General features: G+C 43.5%; 1 protein-coding gene across 1 annotated transcript; it reads left to right on the top strand.

Moving 5' to 3' along the window:
• The first annotated feature begins 329 nt into the window (after window positions 1-329).
• Window positions 330-22,424, top strand: MED1 (mediator complex subunit 1). Its single transcript, XM_077806127.1, has 17 exons — window positions 330-510; window positions 3,725-3,831; window positions 5,047-5,125; window positions 5,676-5,730; window positions 5,856-5,988; window positions 6,782-6,810; window positions 7,277-7,348; window positions 8,180-8,254; window positions 8,906-8,979; window positions 9,408-9,497; window positions 10,830-10,941; window positions 11,417-11,541; window positions 11,732-11,850; window positions 13,426-13,627; window positions 13,865-13,960; window positions 14,085-14,190; window positions 15,939-22,424. The coding sequence occupies exons 1-17, from the start codon at window positions 483-485 to the stop codon at window positions 19,174-19,176; spliced, it is 4,740 nt and encodes a 1,579-aa protein (XP_077662253.1). The 5' UTR covers window positions 330-482; the 3' UTR covers window positions 19,177-22,424.
• The last annotated feature ends 1,239 nt before the right edge of the window (window positions 22,425-23,663 follow it).

Genomic DNA, 23,663 nt, shown 5'->3' with positions numbered 1-23,663 from the left:
TTTTTGTAACATTTTGGCTTCACTGGCAGTTTTTTCCACCTGCGGACGTAAAACGCCCCACCCCTTTTCCCTCTCCCCTTGCAGAAGCCGCTGCCTGCCCTGTGACCCTCCTGGGCACCGCATGGGCGCACACGTGCCCCTCGCCTGTGACCTCTCACGACCCAGCCCCGCTGCCCGAGGAAGGGGAGGGCCGGAGGGAAAGAGTGAGGCCCGCAAGTCTCGCGAGATGACACCCCCCCCCCGCTCCCATCCCGGGTCTCGCCGCTCCGCTCTCGCGAGACGTCTCGGTGGCTGCGAGAAGGCGGAAGTGTCGCGCGGTTTGGAGCGTAGCCATGGCCGTTGGGCTGGCGGCGGCCGCCGCGGACTGAGGCCCGAGCGGGAGGGGCCTGGCCGCGGGTACCTGCTCTACGCCAGGCCGGCGCCTGCGGCCTGCCCCGGGGCCCTCCTCCCTCCCCCCTCCCAGGCCCGCACCGGCCCACGGGATGAAGGCGGCACAGGGGGGCGCCGAGGGTGAGTCGGGGGGGGAGGCTTGGCCCTGGCCCTGGCCCTGGCCCTGGGAGAGGCGGGGCTCGGGGGGGGGAGCTGAAGGGGGAGCCCCAGACGCTGTAGGGGGAGCCCTGGCTTCTAGGGAAGGGGGCGATCTGCTCCAACTTCCCTCAGAGATTCTGCTGCCCCCGCCCCCTTCCCTGCGTTCAGCCCCCCCCCCAACCCCCTCCAGTCAGCGCCAAGGGATTTAGGTTGCTCCCTGCTCCTTGCTGGGCTAATGGGGAGTTATTTCCTCCCTACACACACGTTGCCCCCCCCCCCCCCCCCGTTGCTACCATGTTGCTCTGCTACCCTGCATGGAAGGGGGCCGACATGGGGGGCCCCGCGGCCACCCACATCCGTCACAGCAATACAGCCCATGTACGCTGGGGTTCTTCGCTACCTGTCGCCCCAGTGGGATGTGAATGGTTGCTGGAGCTTACGGGTTCCTAGCCCAGGCTGCTGCATCTTCGTGGGAGCAGCCTGAGGACAGCACAGCTGTTTAGGGTGGGATGTTTCATCTTGGGCTGCGTGGTCTCCTGGTATACGGAACGTACGGCTACCTAAGCCATGTTGATCCAGCATGATCCTATATGGCCCAGGAGAGGTTACAGTAGGTCCTACTGTGCAAAGCTTTATGTTGATCAAAATAGCTTGCGCTTTGATCAAGATGCAGCATTATATAGTGGAGTTTGAGATCTTTTGGGGATGGGTGTAGCATAAAATAGATCAGATTGCAGACACCTTCACCTTCATTAAACATGCCCCTTCAGTTGCTATTACACTGTCAGTGAATGATATAATTTAGTCCAGAAGTTCCCAAACTTTTTTTTTGCTGAGCCCTCCTTTGGAGATTCATGTCCTGAGCACACACGCCCTTGTGTGGGGTGCCTGGTACACACGGGGTGAGTGTCTGGTACCCACGTTGAGGGAGGGATGCCTGCTACCTATGGGGAGCAGAGTGGGTGTGTCCCATGTGGCAGTTTCCACTCCCTACAGGGGTTGGGGTGGTCTTGGCTGATGGGACCTGGCTCCCTGCCTATCACACTCCTCCCTGTGCAGGGAAGCAAATGGAGCCCTGCTTGGATCAGGAGAGCAGCAGAATGCTGCACCCTATGAGTAGTGGCCCCCTCCTGACTTTGGCCTCTTAGCCTGGCCATGGGGCACTAGGCTCTGTCTGCTTCCTCTACTCAGGCCCTGTCCAGCAGGGGAGGCAGCTGGGGCTTGGTTCCCTGGGGCTGTACTGAAGGGCTGGGGACAGGAAGGCGCTCTGTGCTGCAGGGGTATCAAAAGTAAGGGGGACAGCTTACAGCTTCCTTCTTGCAGAGTCCCTTCTGGCTTCCCCAGCAGAGCATGGTAACGGCCAGTTGGCAGCAGTGGCAGTGGGGGAGTGAGATGAACAGGGAACCTGGTCCTAACAGCTGAGACTGCCCACACAGCCCCCTCATCTGCTTCTCTTACCCAACTGGGCCCCTCTTGGCTCAGACTCTTCAGCACAGCACAGTCAGGTCCTCACATTCCCCTAATAACGTTGTGCTTCCCTTGCCCTAGAGGTGTTCTCCACAGTTTGGGAACCTCTGATCTATTCCATCACCAACCTGAGTTTGAAAAGTCCCTAGATGTGTGTTTACATGAGTAGTAACTTACATCATCAGGTGCTGTTTCCCTCAGTTTTTCTTGGATCTGACAACTCAGATGAGGTTGCTAAAATAAACTGTGATGATTGCTGTACATTTCAAAGAGTCTAACTATAGAGGAACCTGTTTCTTTTCTAATAAAAGCAGGTGTGGCATTAGCATGGGTTCAGTTGGACCCACAGAAATAATGAAACCACAGGTGCAAAAGCAGGCAAACGTTCATTTGTCCTGGCCTGGTGCAGAGGGGAGGGCAGGGGAGTTGGTAAATGAGCCTGCCCTGCACTCACCCCACGGCAGTGGCTCCTGTCACAGTTGAGGTGTGGCTGGGCCAAACCTGAGTGCCACTGCAATCCTGTGCATCAGGTGCAGTGCTCTGCCCTCCTTCCTCCCCCCATGACCTCGCCTTCGCACCAGGGTGGGAGATGAGTAAGGGTTGTGGTGCTAGGGAGGAGGCTGAGACATGACACTCATTTTTTTAAAATGACTAGATTTCAAGTGATGGTGTCCCTTGAAACCCCATTTACTGTGAAATCTCGAATTGTGTCACTCCCTTGCAGTGTGCAAATAGCAATCCCAGTTCTAGGACATCTCTGCAACCTAATGATACCGTGCCCACAGGATACCAACCCTTCGGTATTGGCTCCATCCCACTAGGCAGGTCAGGATACCTCTAAATCATAGAATTTTGAGCCCTCTGAGGTGCTGGCAGTTGGGTCGGGGCATGAGTCCCTTCCTGTACAGCATTCCAACTGTCGCTGCCTCAGTCAGGTCCTTCACTGTAAATGGGCTCCAGTTGGAGTCTTTATAGTGTGTTATGTTGACTTCCATTCAGTGCTGTGAAGGTGTTTTTAAAAAAAGAAAATAATTGAATACATGAATGTGATTACAGTGGATCTCAAACTGTGATCTGTGGCTTCCTTCCTGGAGATTCACAGAATACAAATGGTTGAGGAATATGTAGTGGGAGGTGGGGAGAGAAGGTGGTCTGTGCGGAGGATCTTTGCCATACAATGAGGTTAGTAGAACAAAAGAGTTGGAGAGGAACTATGTGTATACAGTGCAATAAGAGACAGGAGATTAAAAGTAGAACCTCCCCTCTTTAAAGAACTGCTATACTTCTTATCTTCTGTTTTCCTTGAGGTTTCAGCAGGTCTTTAAACCATCCTCTTGTGTCTGCAAGGGGTACCCAGTCAGTTATAATGCAATACCAAGACTAAACAAGATGGACCAAATCCCACTCTCACATCTTACTCACATATGTAGTACTACTGATTTCCCCAGGAGGTATTTGAAGTCTTATAGTCTCCTGGGTTTGATGATCTTTGGTACAATCTTTGCATTATTTAACTGTGTGTGTGTGTGTGAGAAAGAGAGAAGAGTAAATTGGCAATAAGTAAAATTTCTCTGAATTGTTTTATGTTGCTGTTAAGGGCAAAGGACACATCTTTTATTTGGAACTCGCAGGAGTTTTTATTTGTAAAAGTTTGAATTTTATTGTCAGCACGGAGATTAAACAGTGGCAGGCCCCCTGACTGAGTTGTCCCATATCATTTGTCCTGTAGAAACGGAGAAGCTGAATAAGATGAGTTCTCTCTTGGAAAGACTTCATGCAAAGTTTAACCAAAACAGACCTTGGACTGAAACGGTGAAGCTTGTCCGTCAAGTCATGGTGAGAATTGGAGGAGTCTGGATGAGATTGTTTACTGGGAGAATGGTGTAGTTATGTAGTCTGGATTAGTAGTAATACTTCTTTAGCACTCCTCAGCCAGCTATCTCAAGGTGATTTGCAAAATATTAATCCTTACAATCGCTCATAGAAGATAAGTTTTACCAGTTGCACCTAGAGGGCTTAGCCAAGATCAGGGTCCCCATTGTGCTAACTGAAACAGGGAGAAATAGTTCCTGCCTGAGAAAGTTTATAATTTAAATAGACAAGACAGACTAAGAAGAAACAAGAAAAGGAGTACTTGTGGCACCTTAGAGAATAACAAATTTATTTGAGCGTGAGCTTTCGTGAGCTACAGCTCACTTCATCGGAACAGACACAAAGAGAAGATGTAGCTTACCCAAGGGCTAACACCCATGGAACATTAGCAGAGTCAGGAATAGACCCCATGATCCTGCTGCCCTTAACCACTGGACTGCAGTGTCTACTTAGAACTAAGGTACCAGTCCCCTTTGGCAACTAGCTGTTAGTGCAGTTATGCAGCACAGTCTCATTCATTCTCCTTTTCTGGTAGAAGTACAGTTAATTTGTGAGACACTGCACCAAGTTATTGTAGAAGTGTTCCTAATACTAGGCATGTTGCATTCAGTTTTAGCACCACTGCCCGGCTGGTGTGTTTGTTGAAAAGGCAGCAATGGGGAAGGGAAAGATAGGGGGACCAGATAGTAAGTGTGAAAAATCGGGATGGGGGTGGGGGGTAAAAGGAGCCTATATAGGAAAAAGCCCCAAATATCAGGACTGTCCCTATAAAATCAAGACGTCTGGTCATGCTAGGGAAAGGTAACGAAAAGTTTTCTGCAAATATTGTTCTGTGATGTGTGAAATTTGCATGCCTGGCTATTCCCTCCCCCTCCCCCCATTTCTTCCTTTATTCTGTTTGTTTAGAATTATGCATATATAAAAAGCTATTAGAGTCAGTTCCTCCAATTCAATCAGCTGCTTAAGGAAAAAAAAGAGGTGTGTGCGCAGTGGATATCTTTGTTATCTTGCTCCTGTTCTCATTTTAGGGACCTAAATGGAAGAGTAATTCTGGGATGGGATTTAATTTACTTTAAATTGTTTGAATAAACAACATTTGGCCCTGAATAATAGTTATAATGACTCACTCTTGATGAACATTGCATACAAATGGGGGTTGTTTTCTCCCTTTTCACTTAGGAAAAACGGGTTGCGATGAACTCTGGGGGCCATCAACATCTGGTGAGCTGTTTGGAGACTTTGCAGAAAGCATTAAAAGGTTGGTAAACTCTTTGGAAATGTAACAACAAAAAATGTACTTACGCTTTCCATGGTGTTCAGAATGAAACATGATAGAAATATTAAATTGTAAAAACAAACAGAAATAGCAAATGTTTCATTTTGTGTTTATGGTATGTGCATTGACATATATGCGTGCACACTTTCACACGCACATATTTACCACTTATGCCACAGTAGAATGTCATAGTTTAGGTTGCCAGTAGTATTTTATTCTAAACCATTTGCCTGGCCTCAACCCAAAAGTGATTAGGTATGGGAACATGGAAGAATATCAGTTCATTTCTTTGCAGTTGTGACTGTGATGGTGGGCTGTATTTTTCTTTTTAAAAATTGCTCCTGCTATATTTTGCATGTGGATAATTCATGTGTGCGCACACCCAGATGTGTAACTGTACAAGTGCGTAATGTTGGCTCGTGTGTGTGTGAGGAAGGGTAGTTGAGACTGCACTTAGTGCCAAAGGAATACACTCCTATGGGAAAAGTAAGAGTCATTCGATCTAAACTTGCCTTGTGTCTTTCCTGTTTAGTATCATCTCTGCCTGCCATGACCGATCGCTTGGAGTCTATAGCTAGACAAAATGGGTAAGTCTTCTTTTGTGGCAGAAGCATTTCCTGTGTATCTGTACAGAATCATCATAATCTCACTGCTGGTTTGATTGTTTTTTGTGTGCATCTCATAGCAATTTTTGTTTTGTTTTGTATGTAAGCCTTGGATCTCACCTTAGTGCAAATGGCACTGAATGTTACATCACTTCAGACATGTTCTATGTGGAAGTCCAGTTAGATCCTACAGGGCTGCTGTGTGATGTGAAGGTGGCGCACCATGGAGAAAATCCTGTGGTACGTATAACCTAGAAAGAGGAGATGGGTAACGCCAAAGGCAACCAGTGTTGGTTTGCCTCCCCTCTGCACAAACACAGGGAATCAATTGTGTAAAATATGTCCATCTAGTTCTCATAGAAAATCTCTACTCATGGCTTCAGTGGAAGGTGAAAACCTCCATGGGGAGATTCCTTCTCACTCCTAAATTTGGTGATTGGTTCAGTTCTGTGCATGTGAACAAGAACCACTTAGATAATGGTCCATATTTTTCTTTGAGTCAGAGTATAATCAATTGACAAAGCAGAATTACAGTTATCTGCAGCTTTTTATTGGTTTTCTTCAGCATATTTCTTTATCATTGATAAAACTTACAGTTCTGTAGATGGAAGATGGAAACTTGGGTCAAAATGTTTCAACTTGGAGGCCTAAAGTTAGGCATCATAAAAAAGTGGCCTGATTTTTCAGAGGCAGTAGCATCTGCAATTCCCATTGATTTAATTGCACCTCTGAAAACCATGCCACTTTTAGTAGATACCTACATATGGATTTAGGTATTCAACTTAAAGCCCCCAAGTTTGAAAACTGGTATAGTTGTTTAACAGGAGATAGTATTAAATGAATTTGTGCTGCAAGTGATTGACAAACAGGGCATCAGAACCATGCTGGTGTAGAGCAGTGAGTGTAAAACTGTTTCTGACCAGAAGATAATGGTCAGAAACCTCATTCTGTCCCTGTATTTTCTAGTCATAGAAATGTTCAAAAGTCACAGATGAATTTGAAATGAATGTAGTATATGTTCTTTCCATTTCAGAGCTGTCCAGAACTGGTGCAACAGCTGAGGTGAGCAAAAACAGCTGTTCATTGCATCCTGAAAAAGATTCTTTTTCCTGATATTGATCAGCAGTACTATTTTATGGGAGGAATTGTACAGCAGTTGGTAACTGTTCCTTCTTCACAAAGTCTTTGCACTTTCACAAGAGGTTTTCTGGCTTTGTTTGGCTAGGGCTTCCTGACTCTCTTCATCATGCATGGTACCTCTGAAGCCTCTGTACGAGGCCACACAATTGTCTCTTGACCAGGGTGTTTTGCAGAGACATTTAAAAAACAAAAAACTAAAACTAAATCAACTGCGAATATTAAAGGAGTGATTAAAGAAACATATTTTCGCAGTTTTCATGTTGCAAAAGTAAATTCCTAAGTGATTTAAGAATTGTATTATAAAGGTAATAATTCTTAAAAATAAAATGATCTACTATGAACGATTTATCCAAATTGTTTAACAATGACAATTTTTTCCTCCTCCTAGAGAGAAAAACTTTGATGAATTCTCTAAGCATCTAAAGGGGCTTGTGAACCTTTATAAACTTCCTGGAGACAAGTAAGTGTATGTAGTGTATTCTCCTCCCGCCCCCATGGTTATATAACCAGTCTAGGCCCCAATTCTGCAAGCACTTAACCCATGTTAATTTTACACAGGTGACTAGTCCTGTTGGCTTCCATGCGCCTGCTTGTGTGACAGATAACCATCTGTCTTTATACATAAAAAAGCACTGCATTTAAAGGTCACTGTCAAGATAAACAATATTAACAAATTTCCTTACCAATGCCCTGATCCTCTGTGTATTTATTTGAATTACCATTGTGCCTAAGAGTCCCAATTGTGGATCAGGATCCCATTGTGCTAGGCGTTGTAAAAGCACAGAACAAAAAGACAGTCCCTGCCCCAAAGGGTTTACATTGGGTTATTCAGGTGCATACATGTTTGCAGGATCAGGGCCTAAGTTAAGACTATGAAGCATAAAAATTCTTATTCTTTTCATTTTCTCCTCTGTGGTTCTGTGCATTTTTTATTTAAAAAACACAGATGTACGTGTAAATCCCTTAATTTTATATTTTATTATAATCATGAAGTACACAGATACCAAATTAGGAATACATATGTACATGATTTGCTCTGTACAAATTGAGAAAAGAAGATAAAATATAATATACAATCTAAGATGTGAGACATTGTATCATTCACTGTTTATATGTCTTATCAGTTTACATTGAAACCATAATAGGAAAAAGTGACTGTCTTTAGTGATTTAATACCATGATTAGGGTAATACTTTTAGTAAAGAATTTAATCTGAAGTTCTGAGGTAACTTTAGGTTCTGTACAGTTTCTTGAATTCTTTTTTTTTTTTTCCATATTGCTTTTTTTCAAGCAAACTTAAAACTAAAATGTACTTGGCTCTTCAATCTTTGGAGCTGGATCTCTCAAAGATGGCAGTGATGTACTGGTAAGAACATTTATACACCTTTGATTTTCTCAATACCTGGGCATGAATTGGCGGCATGATGAGACCGGTACTTTCTGACTTCCTTTTAAAAACTGATGCTTACATTAGAGCAACCCCATGCAACTGGAGGTTGATACAAAGCGTTATAGAAACTGTTCATAATTTTTTCGGCTTTTCTAAAGTCTGTGTTTAACTGCAGAATGAGCAATTGAAATGGAAGGTGAGGAAAAAACAGGCTGAGGATGAAAAAGAGAGATGAGAGATAGAAAAAGAGCAGGGACAGCGTGGACGAGAGACTGACCAAAAAAAAAAAAAAATAGATACAGCAGCTTTTTTAGTATCTAGCAGGAGGAGATCCTGGGATGGGGTTGATCAGCCACTCATCACAGAGGTTGTTCCAACAAAACAGGTTGGGAACCACTTACGTTAGGTTTAGTGGACTAAAACCCACTTAGCTAGTGGGGAAACTGATGACTCCTTTTGCCAATACTTTGAGACATTTTCCAGTTATAGTGTGGAGCTTAAGATATTTACTTTTATCTGACTGTGAAATGTGTATTGTAAGATCTTAAAGGAGCCACCAGTGCTTAGATGTTTGGGATTCGAGCTATGCTCCAGCACATCCTAAATGCACTATTCTCTCTGTTGTAGGCAAGCCACCAACGCAAGTCCCCTTGACAAGATTCTTCATGGCAGTGTTGGGTATCTCACCCCAAGAAGTGGAGGTATCTGTGTCTTTTGTGTAACCAAAAGAGAGAAAAGGGGATTGAACAGACCCTTCTTAGTTGTCTGATTTTATTCAGGTGACTTAAACCTTTATGGATGGTAGCTGAGCTTCATATTAGCAGATACTAATAGTGGATAAGAGTTGCCAGTGTAAGAGTGGTGGTCATCTACGTATTTCTAAGTATCTCATGATCCAGTAGGGTAGTTTTACTTTTACAAAATCACTCAGTATACTGGATTTAGAATGCACAGTTTCTCTCTGTCAGACATCTTGGCCTCTGTTAAAAAGAGCGACTGTTTGAACAGCTTTGCACTTCATGTGCTGTGCAGTATTGCAAAGTGAGTATGGTCTGGTTGCTAGTGACTTTTATGCAGGATCAGAGTAACTAATCCATCAAGGCCCTCATTAACCAGCCTTTTCCCACAGGTCATCTGATGAATCTCAAGTATTACGTTTCACCCTATGATTTATTTGAAGAAGGCACTGGAGCCACCATTATTTTGCATGAGAACAACGGTACGTCACCTAAAAGGCTGCTTCTGGCCACTGATTGTACTTTAGGCACATAAGATTTTCAGTCTGTCTAAAACTTGTTCCTAGTTTTGTTTAAACTTTTCTATGAAGTCAGAGGCAAGAATATTGTAGAAGAAGGCAGCTTCTTTATAGCGTGAGTGACTGACTCACTGGTGGTAGAGTTTAGATTTTTGAGGAAAGTGTAGAATTCTGAAGATTGATGGCTGGCTTCTCCTTCATAAGCGGCACAAAATGGCCTTCCTATCTGGAGCTGGCTGATGGAGAATTCACACTGCATAGGGGAAGTCTTCACCAGCAGAAAGCTGGCAGAGGTGGCTCTTCTGCTTTCTACGCCAGCCAGCCCCTTGCCTCTGGCATAACAGAAAGGAGAGGTCATGGCCGATGTGTTCCAAGGGCAAGAGGAGCAGGGCGAAGCAGAGCTCCAGCGCTCTTGGTCATCCACTAACATAAAGCCAATGGTCCATTCAGGACCTTACACCAGTGACAGAAGTTAAACTAGGTCCCCTGCTACTCCAGCTTCCACTGGGGCTGGACAGCCAGGATCAGGGAGTCATGACCATTTGGCTGTCTGCAACCACTGCTCTCCAATATGAGAGAATCAAGGGCAGAGTGACGGACGTAGGTTTGATAAGCACATGCAAACCCTGGGACACTTCTCCCATTTTCTGGATACAGTTGACCTCTGGAGGTGAAATCCACTTCTGTGCAGGCCTGCACAAAGCCAGTGCATCACTTAAATCCTGCTTAAGCCCTCAAAATATGCAGGTCCTCTGCACTGGAGTGAATTTCATCCAGGATGGCTAACTCTAGGTTTATTTTATATTGATTAATTTAAAAAGAAAACTAAAAAAAATTCTTTCCCCTGGTTCCAGCTGTGATTATGAGTGTGGCTTTTTGTAGGACGAGAATAGTAAACTTCCACACCTGTTTGTAGGTGTTTGCTCTTCGGTAGCATTTTATACAGTAACACCAAGCTCTGTATCTAGCAAAAGCGAGACAAGTTGGAAAAATAAGACACTGGGGCTGAAATGCTCCAAAATCATAAATAATTTTGCACATAGACGTGTACTGCAAGCTTGTAAAATCACCTGAAAGTTATTGCTGACCGGTAACAAGCCCACTCCAGAAATAGAACTTCAAATAGCATAAACAAAAGGCTGCACACTCAAACTAGGCTATATCAAACTTTAAAAGAGGTGCTACATAGACAAATAACACATCTCTATGTGAGCAGTATTTTTAACTTCTAAAACACATGAATGGGTTTTCCAGCAGGTTTTGATATGGTCTCCTTTCTCTTGCCTCCCCTTCCAGTCCCTCGGTCTTTGGGCATGAACGCGTCGATAACAATCGAAGGAACCTTGGCAATGTACAAACTCCCAATTGCACCATTAATTATGGGATCTCATCCTGTTGACAACAAAGGGTAAGGAAAGGGCACTTCTGCTGGGGCCTCTCACAGTGGCCTCATTCAGATGCTGCTGGCATGTCACTCTTTTGAGTCATCTTTCCAAGGCATGTCAGTAACACAATGTCATATCATCAGTCATGGGATTTGATGTTGCCCTGATCTGTGAAATACCCTGCACTTGAGACATGAGTGAAGCCTAGTTTTCAGGTGTTAATCAAGTGTCGTAATTTTTCAGAAGTAACAGACACTATACTTCTGTTTGGGCAGAGGATAAAATGTGTATCTTACACTTAAAATATATATACACTTTAAAAAATGTTTCTGTGCATACATCATAATACTTTTCTACCTTACAAGTGTGTTGTGAGGATAAATTCATTAATGTTTGTATGGTACTCAGGCATTGTTTTCGGGGGATAGGAGCATAATGTACCTACATAAATACAAATATGCATGTAATAAAAAATAACAAGTAACTTCAACGTTTTAGGACTCCATCCTTCTCATCAGTCACCAGTGCCAACAGTGTTGACTTGCCAGCTTGCTTCTTCTTGAAGTTCCCACGACCTATTCCAGTATCCCGGGCTTTCATTCAGAAACTGCAGAGCTGCACAGGTGGGCTGTAACTCTATCAGACAAGTATTCACTAGCTTTTACTAGTAGATTGTTTTAAGCACACCAAGTGAGTTTAACCCAAACTCTTATACTCTCTTTTATATGTGCTTTTGAGGATTGACTAGGTCCATGTTATTGTGCAGCTCCTTTTAGCTCTGTGATGTCATTATGCTCTGCTGTTTCCCCTCAGGAATCCCATTGTTTGACACCCCGCCAACATTTGTCCCCCTGTATGAGCTGATCACACAGTTTGAGTTATCCAAGGAGACCGATTCTGTACCTTTAAACCACAACATGCGCTTCTATGCAGTAAGTATGTCACTAGAACTGGGGAACTAAGCACACAGAAGAGGCAGGTTGAAGACTCTTGAAAAGAGTTAGAAACCCTGGACTGGAATCTATTAAATACAACTCCAGCCTTCTCTTGTACCAGTATAACTGTCAATTAGGGGCATGTTTTTATCAGTAGTTATTCCAGTACAGCCCTTAGAGTGGATGCAGTTATACTTAAAGAGCTACAGCTTTTGTGTGTAGACACAACCTGTTATCCAAGCCAGAATGCTGGAAAAGACACAATCACAGTAGGTTAATTGTCCTGTCTTAACTGTGGATTTGTCATCCTCTGGACTGCAAGAGTTTCTTTTTGCAACTGATCCGCCTCCATTACAAAAGGTAACCCAAAACCACGATGTACTGTGTTGGTAAATAAACCGATGCATGTGCAACCAATGAGTTTGTCTGCATGGGTTGTCTTGTTTAATGTTCCTATTTAACTGAGAATCACATACCAGAACACAAGTGGAGAATGTAAGGTGACCAGAGGAGATCAGCAATTTGGTCTAATAACATTTGATAAATGACCTCTTTTAAATGTGTGCCTGTGCTAATGAGCTGATCCTCCTAAGGACAGACTTGCTCTTTTGATTGGGTTAATTGCACAGATGAGAACTATGAGGGTAGCCAAAATTATGGTATGCCGGAGCCTGGATTTATGGGAAGGTATTGAAATCATCTGTACTGTTAAACCACTGCTTCTCTGAGTGACTGCCATGAGCTGGAAAACTTGTAGCTGATGTGAGGAGGGAAGAGAAAGGTACTTTCTGGGTTGGCTACTGTGTTGAAGGATGCAGTTTCCATTGAACATTCCAATATCTGTAAAAAGCAAGTGACTGATTGTTTACATTAACATGGAATTATCTGGCTTCTATAGGTATCTTAGATTCTTAATGTAATTTGAATGGACTTTTTGTGGGTTTATAGATGTTTTTGCAATTGCAGGTACAATGAGTGGGAATTGACTTTGACTGTGTAATTATAAAACCCAAGCACCATGAGAGGTGGAATGTCACCGTGGTGGTTAGGGCAGAGATCTGGGAGATAGCATTCTTGGGTTCTGTATGTGGCTGTTCCACTGACTACATTGTGTGACCTTTGGGTAAGTCACTTAAACAGTTTGTGTGAAATCCTGGACTCACTGAAGTCAATATAAAACTCACGTTGAATTCAGTGAGGCCAAGATTTCACCTTCTGTGCCTCCGTTTCCCCAACTGTAAAATGAATCAATACTTAACCACCTCACAAAAGGACAGTGAAGTTTACTGTGTATAAAAGTGCTTTGAGAACCTCTGATGGGGCAGTATAGAGGTACAGAGTGATACTATCATTCTTGGCAGTGGTATTTCTAGACTGGTATTTTGTTGGTTCAGGTTGTAAATCAGTTTATAAAAGGGTTTGATTCTTAGAAAGTGTCTCTCCAATGTTTATCAATTCCAACCACAAAGGTAACTTAGCATGACACAGATTTTGGAGTTGCATTTGCTTTGGTAGCTGTCTTTACTTCCTTGTATCCAGTACCATTGGGGTAACGCACAGGTTGTTTCCTAGGCTCTTCCAGGACAGCAGCACTGCTATTTCCTGAACAAGGATGCTCCTCTTCCAGATGGAAGGAGCCTGCAAGGAACTCTCATTAGTAAAATCACCTTCCAGCACCCTGGCCGGGTTCCTCTCATCCTCAACTTGATCAGGCATCAAGTGGCCTACAACACACTGATTGGCAGTTGTGTCAAGCGAACTGTTTTAAAAGAAGGTGGGTGACACATTGACTAACATAAATAAAATTCTGTGACTGGAGATGATCCTGGATTGTTTTCTGTAGCATATTAGAATCAGACGGCAGGTTTGTGGAATAGGAAATTAGAGGCTCAGGCTGCTTTGCTTCACCTTTTTATTTTTCTTTCTTTTCAATGGCTATATTTGAGCTCATGTCTGTCTTTGTCTCTTGTGCTGTGTAGATGCTGCATTTACCAGCTCCTGTGTCTTTCAGATTCTCCTGGGATCCTGCAATTTGAAGTTTGTCCCCTCTCAGATTCCTGCTTCAGTGTATCCTTTCAGCATCCTGTGAATGACTCCCTGGTGTGTGGTGAGTAGGGTTCAGTGAAAAGCATGTATTTATAAATGGATTTCAGGTGAAGATAGGGGTGTTGTTTTTTGCCACTACAGTTGGAAGTTTAATTTCTCCCAAATGCCTCCTCTCTGTCTTTCAGTGGTCATGGATGTGCAGGACTCCACACATGTGAACTGTAAACTATATAAAGGGCTCTCTGATGCTCTCATCTGCACAGATGACTTCATTGCCAAAGTTGTTCAGAGGTAAACCAGGCCTTCTCTGTGCTGCTATAAGATGCTACTCAGAGCATCTTTTATAAATCCCCAGAACATTAGCACCCAGATACTGGTGAGCACTTCACAAATATCTAGGGGACAGTGGTTCTCCAGTTCATTTTTCTGCAGAAAGATCCCTTTGTGTATCACCTGCTACCTCGCTCAGACTATCCTCCATAGTTATTTATAAAGCACTACAGTTTGTTCAGCCAAAGAGAGTGCTTGAATAGCTGAACATTTGTAGTCTTCCAATTTTGAATAGAAGGTGTCTAATGAAACCGAGTTAATATATCAGTAACTCTTGCTTAACAATCATTGTTTTAAGCATGCGACATAGATTTCTAGCCTCCTCAATTCTCTGTATAATAGTAATACCGTTACAATAATACAAATAAATAATAATGCCTAGATCTTTTGTAGCAATTTTCATCCATAAATCTCAAAGCACTTTACAAATGACTTAAGTAGCATTATTCCCATTATACAGATGGGGAAACTGAGGCACGGAGGTTTACAGTCATATGCCCAAGGTCACCGAGCAGGCAAGTGGCAGAGATGGGAATATAAGCCAAGTCACTTGAGACTCTGTCTAATGCCCTGTCTACTGGTACATACGGCTTCCATTATCCTTTCTATTTCTTAGCTACAAAAGAGACAAAATATCATTAAAAGACTTCTGAATTCTGATGAACACCTCTGTCTGGGTGGCATCATTCCAGAACTCCATTTCTATTGCACTTCACCTGTTGTTGAGAGTTTTCTACGCCAGCCTTGGACAAAACCTACCAGATTTGAAGCCATTCATCCTTTGTCTGTGGATTTCAGGCAAATGATGGTCGGGAGAAAGGGAGGCAAAACCAGGGCTGTATTGGAATCTCGGTTCCATTCGTAACTGTGGAGCAGCAACAGCTGACCTTATTAAATATTTGTTTCCTGGATGCCTGTCTTAGTTGTATGTGTTTTCATGCTTCATGATGAGCTTGTATTTGCCTTCAAAGTCTCTGCCTCTCTTTGAATTAGAGGGTGACTCACTCACAGTTCCAACATTTGATAGCCCTGCCACCCCCCAGATTTTACATTTATCAAAATTACTCAGCCCCAGGCAACATTGGAAGCATTTAGAAAACTACAAGGTGTTAATAATGCTCTGCACATACAGAGACCCTACAGACTTCTTTATCAATGTTGATGAATTACCTACCTTCCAGGTCAGTATGATTATTCCTATTTTATAGATGGGGAAACTGAGGCACAGATTAAGTTGACTTGCCCAAGGTCACACATAGAGCCTGTGGCAGAGCCGGGAACAGAACCTATCCCTCCTAACTCCCAATCTCTTTAGCTGCAAGATCATCCTTCTTCTCTTAAGTATTACTTAGTTACTAATTATTAAAGTTTGATTGTAATTAAAAATGTAGCAGATAATATTAATAAAGGCAATGTAGAGAGGCACTGTTGTTCAGTGGTTAGAGGAGTATGATAGAGTAGCTATGAATAGATACAGCAGGGAACAAAAGATTCTAAATTCTGGCAATTCCTGGCTCAGTTGCTGTCTTGCCATGTGACCTGAGGCAAGTCTCTTGCGATTTGCATTAGTTTACCCTCCTGCAAAAGGGAGATAATTCCTAACTCTCAGAGCTGCAGTGAATCCTGTAATGTTTTTAAAACTCTTTAGTTGACAGTTTCTATACATGAGCAAATTGCATACTAAATCCTTCACACTTTCTGTCTTGCAGATGTATGTCCATTCCTGTGACGATGAGAGCCATTCGTAGAAAGGCAGAAACCATTCAGGCAGATACACCAGCCCTGTCCCTTATTGCAGAGACAGTAGAAGACATGGTGAAGAAAAACCTGCCCCCCGCCAGCAGCCCAGGGTACGGCATGACCACAGGCAGCAACCCAATGAGTGGTACCACTACACCAACAAACACTTTTCCGGGGGGGCCCATCACTACCCTGTTTAACATGAGCATGAGCATGAAAGAGAGGCATGACTCGGTGGGCCATGGGGAGGACTACAGCAAAGTGTCTCAGAACCCTATTCTCACTAGTTTGTTGCAGATCACAGGGAATGTGGGGTCTACCATAGGCTCAAGTCCAACCCCTCCCCATCACACGCCACCACCAGTATCCTCACCAGCAAGCAACACCAAGAACCACCCGATGCTCATGAACCTCCTTAAAGACAATCCTCCTCAGGACTTCTCCACTCTGTATGGGAGCAGCCCTCTTGAAAGGCAGAACTCTTCTTCTGGCTCCCCCAGAATGGAAATGGGCCCTGGGGGGAACAAGCAAAAGAAAAAAAAATCTCGCACACCAGCAGATAAGCCCAAGCATCAAACTGAGGATGATTTTCAGAGAGAGCTGTTTTCAATGGACGTTGATTCCCAGAACCCGATTTTTGATGTCAACATGACCGCCGATACTCTGGATACCCCTCATATTACTCCAGCGCCCAGTCAGTGCAGCACTCCTCCTACTACGTACCCCCAGCCTATACCTCACTCTCAGCCCAGTATTCAGAGGATGGTTCGACTTTCCAGTTCAGACAGCATTGGAGCTGATGTTACTGATATCCTTTCTGATATAGCAGAGGAGGCTGCCAAGCTCCCCAGCACTAACGAGGACTGTCCACCCATTGGAACGCCTGTAAGGGACTCTTCTAGTTCAGGACATTCACAAAGTGCCCTATTTGACCCAGATGTCTTTCAGACAAATAGCAGTGAGACCCCGTACACTGATCCAGCCGACCTTATAGCAGATGCGACTGTGAGCCCAAACAGTGACTCTTCAAACCATTTTTTCCCTGAAGGAGTAGATTTCAACCCTGACTTACTGAACAGTCAGAGTCAGAGTGGCTTTGGGGAGGAGTACTTCGATGAGAGCAGTCAGAGTGGAGATGCTGACGATTTCAAGGGCTTTGCATCCCAGGCCCTAAGTAGTTTGGGAGTGCAAGTGTTGGGGGGTGACGGGGGAGAAAATAAATTTAAAGGAAGCAATCAGGCAGACATGGTTGACTTTAGTATTATTGCAGCTGCGAGCAAAACCCTGGGGTCCTCTGACATTATGGAGCATCACAGTGGAAGCCAGAGCCCTTTACTAAGTACAGGGGATTTGGGAAAGGAAAAGTCTCAGAAACGGGTAAAAGAAGGCAATGGCTCTGGGAGTAGTTTATCGGGTCCTGGGCTAGATGGTAAGCCAGGAAAACGCAGCCGGACCCCGTCCAGCGATGGTAAAAGTAAAGAAAAGCTTCCAAAGCGGAAGAAAGCAGACATAGAAGGGAAATCTCCCTCTCATAGTTCATCAAACAGACCTTTCACCCCACCAGCAAGCTCCGGCGGATCAAAATCTCCTGGAAGTTCAGGCAGATCTCAGACTCCTCCTGGTGTAGCCACTCCTCCTATTCCAAAAATCACAATTCAGATCCCCAAAGGGACAGTGACTGTTGGCAAACCGTCACACGGCCAGTATACAAGCAGTGGCTCTGTCTCCTCGAGCAGCAAAAGCCATCACAGCCATTCGTCCTCCTCTTCCTCCTCCTCTTCCGCCTCAGGCAAAGTAAAAAGCAGTAAATCAGAAGGGTCTTCTGGCTCAAAGATGAGCAGCAGCCTCTACCTGAGCCAAGGTGGCTCAGGTTCAGGTCAGTCAAAAAGCTCAGCTCAGTCTGTGGGAAAGCCTGGATCCTCCCCTATCACCAAACATGGCCTCAGCAGCAGTTCCGGAGGTACCAAGATGAAGCCTCAAGGGAAGCCTTCATCACTTATGAACCCTTCCATGAGTAAACCAAACATTTCTCCTTCACATTCTAGACCATCAGGGGGTTCTGACAAGCTTGCCTCTCCAATGAAACCTGTTCCAGGTACTCCCCCATCATCTAAAGCAAAATCGCCTATCACTTCAGGTTCTGGGGGCTCACATATGTCTGGGACTGGATCAGGGTCAAATATGAAGTCCTCTTCAGGAATGGGATCCTCTGGGTCCATGTCCCAGAAACCACCTCCTTCATCAAACTCTTCTACAACATCTTCATCTTCCTTTTCGTCTAGTGGTTCTTCCATGTCTTCATCTCAGAACCAGCATGGAAGCTCCAAGGGCAAATCTCCAAGCAGAAACAAGAAGCCATCCTTGATTGCAGTCATAGACAAACTTAAACATGGGGTTGTTACTAGTGGGCCTGGAGGTGAAGACCCAATGGATGGACAGATGGGGCCAAGTTCCAATTCCTCAAGCCATTCTTTGTCCTCCAAACACAACATGTCTGGAGGTGAATTTCAGGGGAAGCGGGAGAAAAGTGACAAAGACAAATCCAAAGTCTCTGTTTCTGGAGGATCTGTTGACTCTTCCAAGAAGACTTCGGATTCCAAAAACATTGGTAGTACTGGAGTGGCCAAGATTATCATCAGCAAACACGATGGTGGTTCCCCTAGCATAAAAGCCAAAGTAACCTTGCAGAAACCTGGGGAAGGAGGTGGGGATAGCTTAAGGCCTCAGATGGCTTCTTCCAAAAGCTATGGATCCCCTCTGATCAGTGGGTCTACTCCAAAGCATGAACGTTGCTCACCCAGCCACAGTAAGTCACCAGCATACACTCCTCAAAACATAGACAGTGAGAGCGAGTCTGGCTCCTCTATAGCAGAGAAATCCTATCAGAACAGTCCCAGCTCTGATGATGGCATTAGGCCACTGCCGGAATATAGTTCAGAAAAACATAAGAAGCACAAAAAAGAGAAGAAGAAAGTGAAAGACAAAGACCGTGACAGAGATAGGGATCGTGACAAAGACAGAGACAAGAAGAAGTCACACAGCATTAAACCAGAAAGTTGGTCTAAATCACCAATTTCTTCTGACCAGACTCTGTCCATGACAAGTAGTGCTAGCCTATCAGCTGACAGGCCATCTCGGCCAAGCCCTGATTTTTTGATTGGGGAGGAAGATGATGACCTCATGGATGTTGCTCTGATTGGCAATTAATTTAAAAAAAAAATAATTTTAAAAGATCTCTAGAACCCCCTAGGGGGTTCTAGAGATAGCAAGCAAAGAATCGTTCATTTCAGAGTTCCACACTTACCTTGAGGGACATGGTTTAAAATGAAAACAGTATTCCTGAGGATCTCAAAAACCTGCACAGAATACCTGCGAGTGCTGATCTTTCTGACTGGGAATGGCAAACCAGTCTTCTGACTGTGGCCCCAAGTGTGCAGCCCATTTACACACATGCTGAATTTTACACGTATTAATAGTCCTGTAAAGTCAGTGGGCGTAGAGTTAAGCATGTGGGTAAGTGTTTGGAGAAACAGACCCTAAATTGGTGCAGAAACATAAATTATTGTGGGAGAATCAGATTTTTCCCCCCTCCCTCTCCTTTTCATGAGAAATTTTTAGAAAGTTTTGAGCTAATAACTTTAGGGCATATTTTAATGTTTGGGGCTTGTGGTTTTCTCTTTTTTTGAAGGGTGGCTGGAGAAAAGAGAAATGCTTTGCAGGTTTCTTTTATGGAGTTTCTTCATCATTTAGTGTCTGATTCTTAGAGGTGCTGAGGACCTTCATCTTCCATTGACAGCAGCAGCTCTGCAAAATCAGGCACTGTGTTTTGATGGACATCAGCGTTTTATTCCAGGTCAAAGCGATGAAGGATATTTATGTCGATGTTTGATTGACCTTGCATTTTAGCTATTTATTTATGTCCCTATTTGAATGCCTCATGCTGTTTGGTTTTCATGCAGTCTCTATATTTAAATGGTGTGATGCAGGGTTTGAAGGGACTCTGGGAGAGTGGGAGCTTGGTTAGCTGTGGGTTAGGAAAGCTTGGAAAATGTGCAGCCACTGTAGCTTTGGGAAAGCTGGTAAAATCACAGCATGCTTTGCCCTGATCTGAGCGCTGTTTGCCAGGTTTAAAGGAAACGAAATTCCCCAGAATCCCAGTGCTGTGAAAATTCACAACCTTTACAGAGATCCATTTAGGGCCCAATCCTGCAAATACTTAAGAATAGGCTTAACTTTATTCATTGTAAAAAAAATCCCATTTGAAGTCAGTGCAGCTATTGTTACTCGTGTGCGCAAACGGTTTGTGGAATCAGGCCTTATTTTTTTAATCTTTTTGTTGCAAAAGTGCCTAAGGGGAGTTTTTAATTTTTGTGTGTGTGCAGCACATTTTTCCACAGCAGCACTGCTGGTAACACACACACAAGCATTCCCCATGCCTCTCCCCCCTCCCCCCCCCCATGAGAGGTTGTTAGCTCACCAATAGGTGTGAATCATTCCTGTGCCGGTGTTAGAACTTATGTTGATGAAAACCATGCTGAAATGTCTTGGCTCTGTGAAAACTGATTGGCTGCAATAGAAGCAATAATTTCCCCGAATGGCGGATTTCCCTCTCTCACCAGGACTTTAAAGGAAGAGGCAGGCAAGACCTGCTAGTCTCTGTCCTTGAGAGGATAGGAACGAGAAGTCCATTTTATAAACAAAAGCACTTAGGATTGTTTTGATAGAGGAGGAGACATGGAAGAGCCTGCAGACAAGGGAACACAGTGTATCTAACGAGTACTGTGAACCCATCTCCTTTTAGGTCTTGCAGGGAAATGCACTGAGTGAAATCCTGGCCCCACTGAGTTTTGCCACTGACTTCAATGGGGCCAGGATTTCACCTGTGGGCTTGAGAATACCCTTTATTTTGGGTTTGCAGTTTGAAAAGACTTCAAGGTTTAGGTTTCCTTTAAACTGTAGATATTTCCTGTCTTGCACACAGGCCAGCCCCCTGATAATTTTCAGGCCAAACAGCTTCTCTTTTCTGGCTCATGTAGAGCCCCTAAAAAACTGGAATGGTCGTATCTTTTTGGTGGGTTGGCTTCTATGCAGCTATCGATAGGCTTTTCCATTCTTCCTGTCTTCAGCTCTGTTTGGGGCTGTATACTGAAATTGCTGTTGTCACATGGAAAGCAGGCAGGAATTTCTCTCTCAAACACAATAGCTCTCCCTTTTATTTTCCAACCTCCATCCCTTGCTCCTAGTGGTCTGCATTCCATGGCTTCCCTCTCACCAATACTCCCATAGAAAATAGTAAATAAAGTCCAAACCTGCAGCAAATGACATTATTTGATGCAGTATCAGAATTGTATGACTGTGTGGTGTCAATGAAGAGGATGTAAGAAATACAACACCCATCTTGAGACCCTGCTAGAGTGGCTGCATCTTGGAAATAATACTTGTTCAGATGGCAACAGGTTGTCATCTGTTTTAGTTCTGTCCATCTCATTTTAAGTTGCTTTATTTAAAATAACCCTTTAAATGTCTTTGGATTGTGTGACGGCTTAGCTGAAGCTAACAGCACTGTTACAAAAGGAAAGCAAGGTTTGGGTTTTCAAGGAATAATTTTATCAATAAAATGGACTGGTGTTTTAACAGTATAAAAGATTCAGTAAAAGGCTTTTTAAAAAATTGTTCAGCTTTGCAAATTATTAAGATTTAAATTATAAATATATTTTAAATGAAACAGCTGAATGTGTTTCCTTCACTACTTACCTAAGACTCAAGTTCAGGGTTCTAAATTTCTCCTGCAAGAGGTGGGCATCATTGCTAACACCTAAAGAAATACAGGGAACAAAGTTGCATCCTCTTTAAGCATCTGTGACTTTGAGTGCTGCGAGAGAAACTGAATCCTGAACAGTAGTCATAGCAGGTAAATAGCTTTTCAGTCCACTTATAATGCACTGTAACCTTTCCCCTTTATACACTTATTTGTTTTACACTAAGTAAGGGAGAAAGACAGCCATTAAAAGTCAGGCAACAGTTGCATGATGCTCCTATTGCACTGATCAGAGATGAGGTACACTTGTCAATATTACACAGACATTTTACATGTAAATGTTTGATCTCTTACAAATGTTTTATTTTTAAAATATTTTTGTTATTCTCTATGATATTTTACATCTTTCAGTATTGGAAAGATAAATGTGTAAACAAACTAAAAAATTTTTAAAAAGCCAAACCTTTTAATCTCAGGTTAAGAAATGGATGTTGAGATTAAAAGAAAATGGTTCTTTCCTAAATGGTCATTATGTAAATAAGTGTCTTCAAATCTGCTTTTTGTGAGCAACCGTGTAAATACTTCCTGCTAATTTTTCATTCTTTTTCAATGTAGAGTGTACTTTCAACTTTTTTGGAAATACTGCAAAAAAACAAAACATGTTTATTTACATGCAAATACATTTCTTTGGTAAGAATATTGTCTCGTCTTTATTTAAAAGCATTCTGCTTCCCAAGAACTGTCTTAACTTCAAGGTATGTAAAGTCAACACTCTTACAAAAAATCATTTTAGAAATCAAAGATTGCTATCGCCTGTCAGTGAAACATTGGTTCTGACAGTACGGGACACATTCTGTCCACTGCTCTGGTGGCATGCAGGAGCCAGAACTTGTGCTGCAAGAGGCTAGGGGAGAATGCCCCAGGCACAGGTACACCATAAGGCCACCTCCTTTGTATGCCTTGGTGCAAGGGGTATGCTAAAACCATCTCCACAGTGCATGGCCTAATGTAGATTTTGGGCTGTAACACAGCCCATTGGCAGCCTAATTTATTCTGTGGGCTGCAGCAGACTAGAATCCCAGGGGTGCAGCCATCTTTGCCCCCCTTGTCCACCAGCTGTGCCTTCCGTGCTGCATGTCTTGGGGGTCAGAGCACTGAATCTTTACGTGTAGTTTTTTAGTGCTCTGGTTTAGAATTACAGCCCTCATCTGATTTAATGGTAAAGAGGAACAAATAAAATGGGGAGGAAAATTTGTATTCCCTAATGATTTGTGCCTTTCATGGCTAGCCCTCTTAAGTGAGAACTGATGATCAAATAATTTATTCAGTTTACAAGGTTTTTGTCATTTAGCTCTGTTAGTACCCACAACATACTGGGCACCGTATATGCATATACACAGTCCTTGTTCAGAATTGCTAAAATCACTGGACAGGACCAGGAATTCTTGTAACTAATTTGACATTAGTGAAGGGAGAACTAGTGTTAGCTAGCAACTAGTTTAGTTCTAGCAAAATGTTTGGTGGAGACATGCTTCCGCACAGGAAGCTAATCTATTGGATTAATCTGTTCTGTTACACAAAAATTCAATGTAGTCCAATGGTCACTAAGTTTCACTGGCTTGTCGAATATAAATGTTTGCCATGTGTTTATGGATAAGACAGCTACAGAGCAGTAGTTCTGTATCCCGAGTGGTCCTTTAAAGTCCCTTAATTATAGCTTATGTTCACAATTGATGTGCTTCAGCTGTCTTCCATTCAGTTGTCTCCTATAAACCCCTGTGGAACCTAGATGGCTCTTCACCCTAGTACAATTTCAAGACTGTGATTGTTGCTGCCTAAGATCCCCCATAGGTTAAAATGTGCACAGTTGAACGGGATACAGAGAGCACTCACTGGCCCAACTGAGGTCTGATGTGAGGAGAAAGATGGTTTTAAG

Source organism: Eretmochelys imbricata, chromosome 27, assembly GCF_965152235.1.
Source record: "Eretmochelys imbricata isolate rEreImb1 chromosome 27, rEreImb1.hap1, whole genome shotgun sequence".
Taxonomy (NCBI): Eukaryota; Metazoa; Chordata; order Testudines; family Cheloniidae; genus Eretmochelys; species Eretmochelys imbricata.
The sequence above is the reverse complement of the archived record's forward strand: the minus strand, read 5'-3'. Positions and strand labels throughout refer to the sequence as shown.

What these genes read in the sequence shown, in the direction of transcription:
- MED1 (XM_077806127.1), top strand. Translation starts at nt 483, where the DNA reads ATGAAGGCGGCACAGGGGGGCGCCGAGG. An exon ending in CATCCTGTTGACAACAAAGG is followed by an intron (nt 10,942 to 11,416) that starts GTAAGGAAAGGG and finishes TCAACGTTTTAG; the next exon opens with GACTCCATCCTTCTCATCAG. An exon ending in GCGAACTGTTTTAAAAGAAG is followed by an intron (nt 13,628 to 13,864) that starts GTGGGTGACACA and finishes TGTGTCTTTCAG; the next exon opens with ATTCTCCTGGGATCCTGCAA.